The sequence below is a fragment of the Vulpes vulpes genome, chromosome 15 (assembly GCF_048418805.1).
Source record: "Vulpes vulpes isolate BD-2025 chromosome 15, VulVul3, whole genome shotgun sequence".
Lineage (NCBI taxonomy): Eukaryota > Metazoa > Chordata > Mammalia > Carnivora > Canidae > Vulpes > Vulpes vulpes.
Window position 1 is genome coordinate 10,525,284 of NC_132794.1, and position 11,605 is coordinate 10,536,888.

Genomic DNA, 11,605 nt, shown 5'->3' on the forward strand with positions numbered 1-11,605 from the left:
AGCCCTAGCAAACTAATACAACTGCCAATCTCTGTCCCAAACCATGGCAGAAGCGATGTCAAAGAAACTTTTTTTTTATGGTTAGCATTTCCCATTCATATAAGCCAGAAAAAAAAATTGTACTGAGTATGCATTTCATGGTGCTTCAAAATTCAAAGTGTATCTATGTGACAGGCCTAGCTGTAAGAAAGCCCTTTGTGAGGTCATCATGCCACTCTTGCCAGATCTGCACAGATGGAGACATGCAGACTTTTAAAATCACTTGAGGAGACACCATGCCTCACTTTACAAGTCCTCTTTTAAGAAACATCATTAGCAGAAATCCATTTGATAGCATCAGGAGGAAGCAATGTCTCCAATATTTGAAAAGCCTGAGATCACTGCAATATGATGGATTTAAGACCATATATTTTGGAGAAACTGATATTTCTGAAAGTCTTGTAACTGGAGAAGAAGATCTTAGTGATGGGTACTTCATGCACACTCCAACTTGGTGTATTGTGCATGCTAGTAGTAGTCAAGGATGGGTGCCTTGGAAGTATCGGATGTTCCTAAGAGATGAGTTATGCATCAAACGGGAAGAGAGCCTCTTCTTTGAGTTTTGCGATGTGGTGAAGAAGGCCTACGGCAAGTGTGCCATTGTGGTCAAAGAGAGAAGGCAGCAGGACAAGATGAAGCCAAAAGAAGACACAGAGCTGGAGGCCCGGGTCCGTGTCCCATCAGTCATTAACTTAATGAGCATTGTGTGTTGCCCTGAGGTAGCCAAGTCCTGTGGCCATGAACTACTCTCTTTGCCTTCCCCTTACAATTACCTAAACCCTCTAGACTCAGCCTGGTCTTCTCTGAAATGGTTTATCATCAATAACAGAAAGGAGTTTTGTTTGCAGTACATTGACAATGTCTATTCTTACCAGTATATACTTCTCAGCGATTTAATTAGCAAGGGGATTGGAAGGATAAACCCAAGCAAATGGAAAATACTAACCAACAAAGTACGTAGATGGGAAAACTACTATCTTGGCAAATTTTCTTAAGGGTGACTCCTCTAACAAACAGTTGGGACCATGCTATGGGCATAGTCTTTACCAACTCTGCTGGGCTCGACTCTGGACCACGGCAGCCAAAGATACTCCAACAGCGGCCTCACGGGGATGCTGTGAGGACCAAGGTTTCTAAGGCTGTTGGCAAAGTGCTGGAAAAATGCTCTATGTTTACTGAGGGTTCCATTAAAGCTTGTTGGTAAATTAGGGATCTCGACTCCCATCTTGTTGAGGCCACCTTGAGAGCTCTGCTAATGGGAGGATGACTAGTCCAGCCCAAAGGAGCTCGATGATGAGCAGGGGTGAGCAGAGCTAAAGGTTGTGTCATCAAAATTTAGGTCAGAAAGAAAAAGAGCCAAGTGTGTAGTCACCAAAGAGTTGGAAATGGCGTGCCAACTAGTTTTAGCCAACCAAAACAATCCACAGGGAGCCAGTTTGCCATGAGCAAGATAAGTGGTCCAGACAGCGGCTGAGCAGGCTCTTTGCTTCCCATTGCTTGGAGAAAACAGTGTCAAAGTTTGAATGAGAGACATCCGAGGTGAAATCCCATCCAGATGCTCCAAGACAAGTTGGTGGTCCCACTAAGGCACCTGGAGAGCTGTAGTAGTTGATTGATTCACCTGGGACTTGGTGGGTGAACAGGCGAAGTGAGCGGGGTCCGTGGAGCCCACTTATCCAATCTTTCAGCCCAACACCTCGAGTCCTACCAGGAGTTCGTTAGACTTTGCCACGGAGTTGCCTCTTGGGGCCCCGAGAGCCAAGACACCTGTGGCTGGCGCAGCACACCTAACTCAGGTTTAAAGCTGCTGCCAATGTGGGCTGTAAGGATTTGCGGGTGGTATTTTTTTTTAACTTTTATAGAAAAAGTTATAAACATATCAGAAATTAAACATATCAGAAATTTCACTCCCACTTACATATGTTGAGGCAGTAATTTTACAACAGACATAACTAATCCAGAGGGTGTCAAAAACAACTCATGAAAATTTCTGCCTAACCCCTAACAGAATTGCCCATAGATAAGATTGTGAGGCCAGGTTCCTGGTAGCCAGTTGCAGAAAGCCTCAGATGATTTGCTTGTCTTCCTGTCCTGTTTTCCTCCAGAGCCTCCCTGGATTCTTTTTAGAAATATGCGGTCCGATGAATAGAGATGTTCAGTGATTTTCCGCAGTCAAGTGGTGGACGTATCTGCATCGTTTTGTTGTCGTGAGTTTTATCCGGGGAATGAACCAGTTGCAACTGCAGCCACCAACCCCCCAGAGCCCGGCAACCTCAGTTGTTACACACCTCACGTCACAGCCAGCCAGCTCTCTTGGCCTCCTGTGGCTGCTGTAACAGATTACCACAAACGTGGTGGCCCTAAACGACAGACACTTACCGTCTCCCAGTTCTGGAAGCCAGAAGTCTGAAATCCGCTCCCCTCAGCTGAAATCGGGATGTGGGCAGGGCCGCACTCCCTCCAGAGGCTCTGAGAATCAATCATCCCTCGCTCTTCTGGCTTCTGGTGCTGCTGGCATTCCTTGGCTTGTGGCCACACTGGTCCAATCCCTGCTTCTGTAGCCTCATTACTTTCTCCTAATTCCCCTCTGCCTCCCTCTTGTAAAGACACTCGTGGTGGCACTCAGGTCCCATCTGGGTAATCCAGGATCCTCTCAAAATCATTAACTTAATCCCATCTGCAGGGATTCTTTCTCTACGTAAGGTAACGTTTCACAGGTTCCAGGGATTAGGAGCTGGATATCTTTGGGGACCATTATTCAGCTGCCTGTAGATGCTAGAAAGTCTTCTGTCAACTGAAATACAGCGTTCTCCACCAGGATCAACCTGGTGAAACAGCTCTTACTGTGTGGTACACTTCTGTGAGTCTTTTTTGCTACCTGTTTCACCTATGTTTTAGGATTTAGGTTCCTTGAGAGCAGGGAATAGGACTTAAACCTCCTTGGTGACTTCGGGACACTGGCACCGTGCAGGCCCCAGGGTAACTAGCCTCGGATTGGGGGTATGAGTGTGCTTGGCCCCTATATCACGCTTATGATACATCTACCCAAGATCTACGTAGTAATAAGCACTCACAGCTGTACCTCCTTAACTCATTTAGTCCTCCCAACAGACCGTGATGGAGGAGCCACTGTTCTGTGTTTTAGATGGGGTAAACTGAGGCATGGAGAGATCATGTAACTCACTCCAATGTGGAGGAGCTAAGTTTCAAACCCAGCGTTCACACATACAGGCATTATTCATGCTGCCTCTCTACTATAGGGCAGTTCATTTAATCCCATAACCTCCCCCCCCCCCCCCCATGGAGGCTCAGCCATTACAGGTGAGGAAGCCGAGATTTTTTTTTTTTTTTTAAGCCGAGATGTTTTGAGGTCACTCAAGCCAGTCAGACTAACACCCACGTACCTAAGCACCATGCTTGGCTTTGTTACTGGAGCCCAGCGTTTTGTTTTTCTCTCCCACACTTCACGTGGCAAAAGGCTCACCTCTGACAGCTGACAAGGCGCCCGCCTCCAAGTGGACAGCACAACAAAAAGATATTTCAACACAAAATTGAGCAAGAAGCAGGATACCTTGCAAGGACATTATTTTGCAACGAGGGGGAAAGAAATGGAAGGGTTTTAAGGTTCTCAGACAAATATGATAAACCAAGAAGAGCTATTTTTTTTTTTTTGAAAACCAAAATGATCCAAAAAGTTGAGGGTCCTATTCCCTTGGGACCTTGTTTACTCATTAGGAAGGCAAAGAGGGGAAAGACATCAATACAAGAGAGATCAAAAGGACCCCCTTTAACGTGTGATTTAGTTACATAATACTGTATGCATAATTAAGAAACGCTGCTTAATGCTTCCATGCTTAAGCATGGAAACTTCCAGCAGGAAGTAATGGAAAGTACACTGGGCTTTGGGAAGTGGGTAGACCTCACTGGAATCTGAAGTTTCTAGCTTATTAACTATGAGGCTTTGGACAAGTTACTTCACTTCCCTGAGGCTCGGTTAACTCATTGGTAAACTAGGGCTGAGGACTTTAAAACACCCAGCACAAGCCATGCCCCTACACCGTGACTGGCACCTCCTGAGTGCCCCGCATGTTGAAGCTCCTATTATTCTTTTTTTTTCCTGGGATCTAATCTTACCTTTACTTTTAAAATTTTTTTTTATTGGAGTTCAATTTGCCGACATAAAGCATAGCACCCAGTGCTCATCATGCCAAGTGCCCCCCTCAGTGCCCATCACCCAGTCACCCTATCCCCCCGCCCACCTCCCCTTCCACCACCCCTAGTTCGTTTCCCAGAGTTAGGTGTCTCTCGTGTTTTGTCACCCTCACTGATATTTTCACTCATTTTCTCTCCTTTCCCTTTATTCCCCTTCATTAATTTTTATATTCCCCAAATGAATGAGACCATATAATGTTTGTCCTTCTCCGATTGACTTACTTCACTCAGCATAATACCCTCCAGTTCCATCCACATCGAAGCAAATGGTGGGTATTTGTCATTTCTAATGGCTGAGGAATATTCCATTGTATACATAGACCACATCTTCTCTATCCATCATCTTTTGATGGACACCGAGGCTCCTTCCACAGTTTGGCTATTGTGGACATTGCTGCTAGAAACATCGGGGTGCAGGTGTCCCGGCATTTCATTGCATCTGAATATTTGGGGTAAATCCCCAGCAGTGCAATTGCAGGGTCATAGGGCAGGTCTATTTTTAACTCTTTGAGGAACCTCCACACAGTTTTCCAGTGTGGCTGCACCAGTTCCCATTCCCACCAACAGTGTAAGAGGGTTCCCCTTTCTCCACATCCTCTCCAACATTTGTGGTTTCCTGCCTTGTTCATTTTCCCCATTCTCACTGGTGTGAGGTGGGATCTCATTGTGGTTTTGATCTGTATTTCCCTGATGGCCAGTGATGCGGAGCATTTTCTCATGTGCTTGTTGGCCATGTGTGGTCTTCTTTGGTGAAATTTCTCTTCATGTCTTTTGCCCATTTTATGATTGGATTGTTGGTTTCTTTGGTGTTGAGTTTAATAAGTTCTTTATAGATCTTGGATACTAGGCCTTTATCTGATAAGTCATTTGCAAATCTCTTCTCCCATTCTGTAGGGTGCCTTTTAGTTTTGTTGACTGTTTCTTTTGCTGTGCAGAAGCTTTTTATCTTGATGAAGTCCCAATAATTCATTTTTGCTTTTGTCTCCCTTGCCTTCATGGATGTATCTTGCAAGAAGTTGCTGTGGCCAAGTTCAAAAAGGGTGTTGCCTGTGTTCTCCAAGAAGCTCCTAGTATTCTAATCCAGGCTGAAGGGCCAGCAAGTGTGCCCACAAGCAGACCTGATGTCACTGACCTCATCTCCTTTTCTCTCTCTGAGGGAAATTCTTGCTGCTTTTTATCACCACAACATGATGAGAGTAGACACATCTTAAGACACTTTGATCAAAGGAACTTTGTTCTCTGGCATTTCTTTTAAGACCATCTGTGACAGGTCAGGCAGCTAATGATAATAAGAAGTTTCATCTGGTAGGGTGGACAGGGAGGGTGGTGAGCATAGCCAGGACTCTTCAAGAGCAACCATGTGCGGTGCTTACATGAACCCTAACAGTAGGTAACAAGGCACAGCAATCCTGCGTGTGTGGACAAGTCCTCTGGAAGAGGTTTCACGATGTTGGTGGCACCGCTGTCCTTCTGAGGTTAGTTGATGAGTCATCCCATCCTCTCTGGACCTCACCTTCACCAACAACATCCCCACCCCCTCTCCATGGCACGGTGACTCCCAAAGAGGTGGTGTGTTGGAATGGGCTGTCCTAAAATGAGCCCAAACATAAAACAGGCAAATGCAGCTGGATGTCCAGTGGATCCTGTTTTGTTTACCCAAGGAAGGTCCAAGCTCAGCTGGGCTGATGGAGCCGCACCTGCCCAATCGGGGCTCAGTTGCCTACCCAGGCGGTACATGCTCCTTCCATTTGTGATTGTTTTCTACATACAAACCGTTTTTACACACTTGACCTCATTCAGTTTAGATGATCATCCTGTACATAGGCAGACCAGTGATCATTAAGGTCATTTATAAATGAAGACAAGTCCAGGCAGTAACTGACTCACCCAGGGGCATGCACCCCTGTAGTGATGGGAGGGTCAGAACAAGAATCCACGTCTTCTTATCAAGGATCACCTGTCTCTAGCAGGCTTCATGGGTTGGTTAGGATTAGGTCAGGTTGTGAGTAGTGGACACCTAACCACAGAGATAAGAAGGTACCCCACCTCCACCGCCAAAAATTAAGAAGTGCCAAGGCGCTAGTTGAAGGCTGATATGTTGGATCCATGAGGAATCCAGGAATCCAGATCCCTATCTTGTTTACTCCACTGTCCTAACCTGGTTCCATCCTCACGGTCCCAAATGGCTGCTGAACAGGCCATTGCATTAGCACTCTGGGCAGCAAAGAAGGAGAAAGGGAGGAAGAAGAGTTCATCAGTTCCCTTTTTTAAGGGGCCTTCCTGGAAGTCCCGCATAACACTTCCACTTAAAGCTCATTGGCATTCCAGCACCTTCTGTGTGTGGTGGGAAAAGGGGTCCCAGTGAAAACAAGCTCTGGCCCTCGAGGCAGTCAGAGTCTGGTGGTGGGGGTATCTCTCAGTCAATGAGATGTTAGAGGTTTGGGTGGTGGAGGCTCCGAGGCCAGGGAGTGAGGTGCTGGGAATGTGGGACAGAGCTATAGAGACACGGCGGGGACCTGAGACAGCGTGGGGATCTCATCACAGGGAGAAAAGGCCAAGGCACGCGGGAGCTTGAACAAGTGTGTAGGATCTAACCCCCTCACACTCAGGGTGGGGGGGGGGGCGGTGAGAGTGAGTGTGTGAGCGTATGTGTGAGAAATGAGTGTGACCATGTGCGAGTTGTGCATACACACATGAGATGGTGTCTGAGAGAGGCGTGTGCGTGAGATGCGTGTGTGACCATGAGTATAGGTCGTGCGACAGTTGTGTGTGTGACTGTGGGCGGGCTGGGAGTATGTGGGTGAGGTGTGAGGGTGGGACCATAGGAGAATTTTGTGGGCGTGAGAGTCTGTGTGAGAGTCGTGTGTGAGAGAGATGCGTGGGGGGGTGTGAGACCCCTTGTGAGTGTGTAAGGCTGAGAGAGTGGTGTGTGTGACACCACGTGAGAGCTGTGAGTTTCTGTGTGCAATGTGAGTGCGTGAGCTGCGTGGCAGAGGCGTGCGTGTCGTGTGGGGTGTGTGGGAGCGTGCGTGCGACACGTGGCCGTGTGACGGAGGTGCGTGTGCTGGGAGGAAGGGGAGCAGAACGGCGGGGCCAGGATGGGGGAGGACAGCCAGGCCGGGCTTCCTGCGGGGCGGGAAGACGCCCTTCCCCGTCTAAGCTGTGAGGTATCACTTGTCCCACTGAGGGCGTGTGGTCTTCCAGGGCCCACAGGGGAAGCCGCCCCCCCACACTGGACGTGGTGACAGCCGGGCCCCGGGGCCTCTGACAGGTCACCCATCTGCACCCCCAGCCTGGCACCTTCATTCCTGGGCTCCGGGGCCAGGCCTTCAGGCTGCTCTACTGAGATGTCCTCATGGGGAAGGCTTGGGGACACTGCCCCGCTCTGACCCAGTCCCCAGTCCTTCTCCGCTCCTGAACCTTCCTCCCCGCCTCTCTCCCTGTGGCCTAGGGTCCCTAAAACTGCTAGCACCTTCCCTTCAGGGAGCCCAGCGGCTGCTGGTCGGTGTGGACCCCACTGACCCCTGATGGGGGATCCTGAGGGGACACGGGGCAGGCCACCTGGCCCTTCCTCGGGCTGAGACTCTTGCTTGTGCTCCCTCCGAACCTCCGAGAAAGCACTTAAAGGCTGAACCCTTCCATCTTGGGCTCGCTCCCTGGATCAGCTACTCTGGCACCGGACAGCTGGGCTCCCTCCCAGCTCGGCCGAGCTGCTGACACCGCAGGCAGCCCGAAGCGGGGAGACGCCACCGAGGTTCAGGGGCACAGGGAGGAAGGTGCGTCCACCTGAGCAGAGAAGGCGAGGGAGAGGGGATTGCGGAGCTTGGCCCCTGGGGACTCTGGTCACCACACTGGGTCCCCGCTGCACCCGCAGCACCCCCACATTGGGAACAGAAGGCCTTGTGCCAAACCAGAGGGGAAACCGAGGCCAGCAGCGGGGCTTCCAGGAGCCTCAGTGCCTGGCCCCCAGATGCCCCCATCCGTCCCCTGCAGCCTTGATCACGCTCCTGCTTCCTCCGGCCAGAGAAATCTCCCCTTCTGTCCTGCCCTCCCCTGGGCTCCCGGGGTCTCCCCCCACCCCAACCTCGGGAGGTTGCAGCCTGCTGGGGAGCTGGCCTCACAGGACACTTCTACAGTGTTCCAGTTATCAGCCGTGTTTTCCGGGAAAGTACCTCCAAATTTGAGCCAACGGAAAAAAACAAAACAAAACAAAACAAAACAAAAAAACAAAAAACAACAAATCTGAGCCAATGGGACAAAGTGAATTGGAAAAAAAGAATCCATACATCAGCGAGTGTCCCAAACATTGGGAAGCACAAGATAAATACTCAACGCATGATTTGAAAACCAGCCGGTGATTCTTAACCAGCACTTGGTTCAGTGATGTTTCTGCCCTGGCTTTGTAGACACCACCCCCCACACACGCCCACGCACATGCACACGCACACACACACTTGAAATAATAATGCAAGCGGCACCATTTCTATCCCTCCCAGCCCCGCAGCTCACCGCAGCCCGGCTTCTTCCCCCATCATGCAGCTCACGCTGCCCCCTGAACCCCAGCCCCCAGCCACTCCGAACCAGGACTCGTGCCCACACCCCCTTTCCATCCACAGGAGCGAAGGGTATGGGCCCCAGGGCTGATCTACGGAGCCTAACCTCTGTCTCTGCCTCCTGCCACCTGGGGGCCTTAGACAGGGCGATGCACCTGTGTGCCTCAGTTTCCTTATTTTGAGCAAGGGATAATGACAGCTGGTGGAGGTAACAGAAATAAGGCACATGGGGGAGTAAGAGCCAAGAGAGGAGTCACGCCACCCCCTTGTCTCCTGATTGTCATCCTCCCACCCTGGATGTGCTTTCCCAGACTCAGCTTCCTGGGGCTCATCTCCCTCTGTCTGTTTAAAGCTCAAAAGAAGGGGCGCCTGGGTGGCTCAGTCGGTGAAGCGTCTGCCTTCGGCTCAGGTCATGATCTCAGGGTCCTGGGATCAAGCCCCATATCGAGCTCCCTGCTCAGTAGGGGGTCTGCTTCTCCCTCTCTCCCCCTCCCCACTGCTTGTTCTCTCTCTCTCTCAAGTCAATCAACCAATCTTCAAAATATATATATATATAAAGCTCAAAAGAAGGTCCAAGGACCACCTCATTGGGACCCTCTGAGGCTGTTCACAGCACAGATTCCCGGTCTCTCCCACATGTTCTGAAGCGGCGGGGGGTGGGGGGGGGTCTGGAGTCTGGCCCAGGAATGTGCATTTTAAACTGCCTCTCACGGGGGAGAACCCATCCTCAGTTCTCCTTTCGCTGCAGACTCTCTATCATCCCCCGACTTCACTCTGACACACAGGCGACCTGCACGGGACAGTGATGTCAAGCAGCGTCCGTGTAATCAAGTCAGGGGAGACACTCTGCTGTCGAGGCCCGGGCATCTGGAATTCATCGGGAGTGAGTCATTTAGACGGCTGCGTTTCCCTAGAGATGATGATTTGGACACTGTCTGGGGAGAGGTGACCTCTTTCTAAAGCACCCGGGATTTTTTTGTTGGAACTATTCGGTTCCTGAAATACATTACGTGTGTCTCGGCCTCGTGAAGCAGAGGACTTGAACACAGCAGAGCCTTTCCTTAGGCTCTACGACGACTAAGGTCATCGTTGTGAACATAACGTCCTCTTGTGTGGTGTTCCCGGTGTGGGGCGGGGGGGATCGAACGGTGAATTCTCAGGATCCACCTGCTTGGGCAAGACCACTTCTCTTGCTCTAAGGTACTTCAATACCTGGCAAGCTTGAAACCAATGAAAAGGTGTTAGGACGTGTCTAATTAAAGATTAAAGAGGATCTGTGTAAGGGATCGTGGGGCTTCCCTGTGGGTAGAGGACACAGATTTCGGTTTATGCTCTCTGAAACATCTCTCAGCTATGGGGTGGTGCTGGTGGTGGTGCTGGTGGAGGTGGTCTCCTTATGGATTTGCTCACAATTATGGTCCAGAGAGGTGCTAGCTCTCCATGGGGCGGGGGTGTCCTGGTTGTGGGCTTTCCCAATCTATCCACCGACATTCGCTCATGCACGCCTGCATCCAACCAACCGATTCTTTAAACTCAAACTATAAATCTACTGACGTCAAGTGTATGGAGTGGGAGCATCAGTAACTCCAAGTGGTGTTAATCGTCTCCTCCTAGTGGTAGAAGACAGTATATGAGAATAGGGACTGGAAAAACAACAACAACAACAAAAACTCGTGTGTACAAAAAAACACAAAAACCCATGGGTGCAGTCAGTGTTAGGGTCAATCCTTACATCATTTTCTACCAAATTTTCCAAGATGACCCCACGTTCCACGATTTCCAAAACCAAGTTTTAAGTCCCCCTAGAAAAGCACCTGTGTTTAAAATAAACATGACCACCTACTGCTTAGGCATATTTAGATTCTCCAGGAAAACAGCCACTCTCCTCGGATTTATGAGCACACAGCAGGGAGTGCACATGGGAGGGAAGGTGCCCAGAAGTACCAGGTGAGCTGCCTGGTATCCCGCCAGGCATGCTGGGAGCCAGTGATGCCTTAGACCTGCAGAGAGAGAAGGAAGCAGAGTTCCCAGACCAGGGTGGGTGGGCCGCCTGCAGGGCTGCAGAGGGCACTCCTGACAAAGGCAGGAGGGTTGGTCATGGAACCAGAGTCAGTTCTGGCTCCACCTGAGCAAGTCAGGGAAGTAGGGCAGGGGCACGGTGCAGAAATGCTGGGGCGTTACCCTTCTGTTCTGGCATCTGTTCACGTTCCATGAGACCCAGGCCACATTGACTATTTGGGGATTTGTAGCTTGTTGGGTCAAGATCAATTCTGTACTTAGAATTTGGTCCTATGTAAACTCTGCTTTCTAAATTGTGATTAAGAGCATCTAACAATCACAGTAAAACTTAAGAAAAATAGAATTCCTTTTTTTTAAATTTTTACTTATTTTAAGATTTTGCTTATTTATTTATGAGAGACACACACAGAGAGGCAGAGACATAAGCAGAGGGAGAAGCAGGCTCCCTGTGGGGAGCCTGATGCAAGATTTTATCCCAGGACCCCGGGATCATGACCTGAGCCAAAGCAGACGCTCAACCACTGTGCCACCCAGGGGCCCCTATTTATTTTTAGAGATTTTATTTATTTATTTATTTATTTGAGAGAGGGAATGAACCAGAGAGAATATGAACAGGGGGAGGGACAGAGGGAGAGGGAGAAGCAGACTCCCCGCTGAGTAGGGAGCCCGATGTGGGGCTCGATCCCAGGACCCCAAGATCACCCCAGGATCATGACCAGAGCCCAAGGCACTCAACTGACTTAGGCACCCAGGCACCCCTAGAATTCCTTTTATGCCTCGTT

At 49.8% G+C, this 11,605-nt stretch overlaps 1 protein-coding gene across 1 annotated transcript; it reads left to right on the forward strand.

The window, feature by feature from the left end:
* Positions 1–275: 275 nt before the first annotated feature.
* C15H21orf140 (chromosome 15 C21orf140 homolog) lies at positions 276–1,200 on the forward strand. The gene has a single exon (XM_025989430.2). It carries the CDS (start codon positions 276–278, stop codon positions 1,032–1,034), a length of 759 nt encoding a protein of 252 aa, XP_025845215.1. The 3' UTR covers positions 1,035–1,200.
* Positions 1,201–11,605: the final 10,405 nt, after the last annotated feature.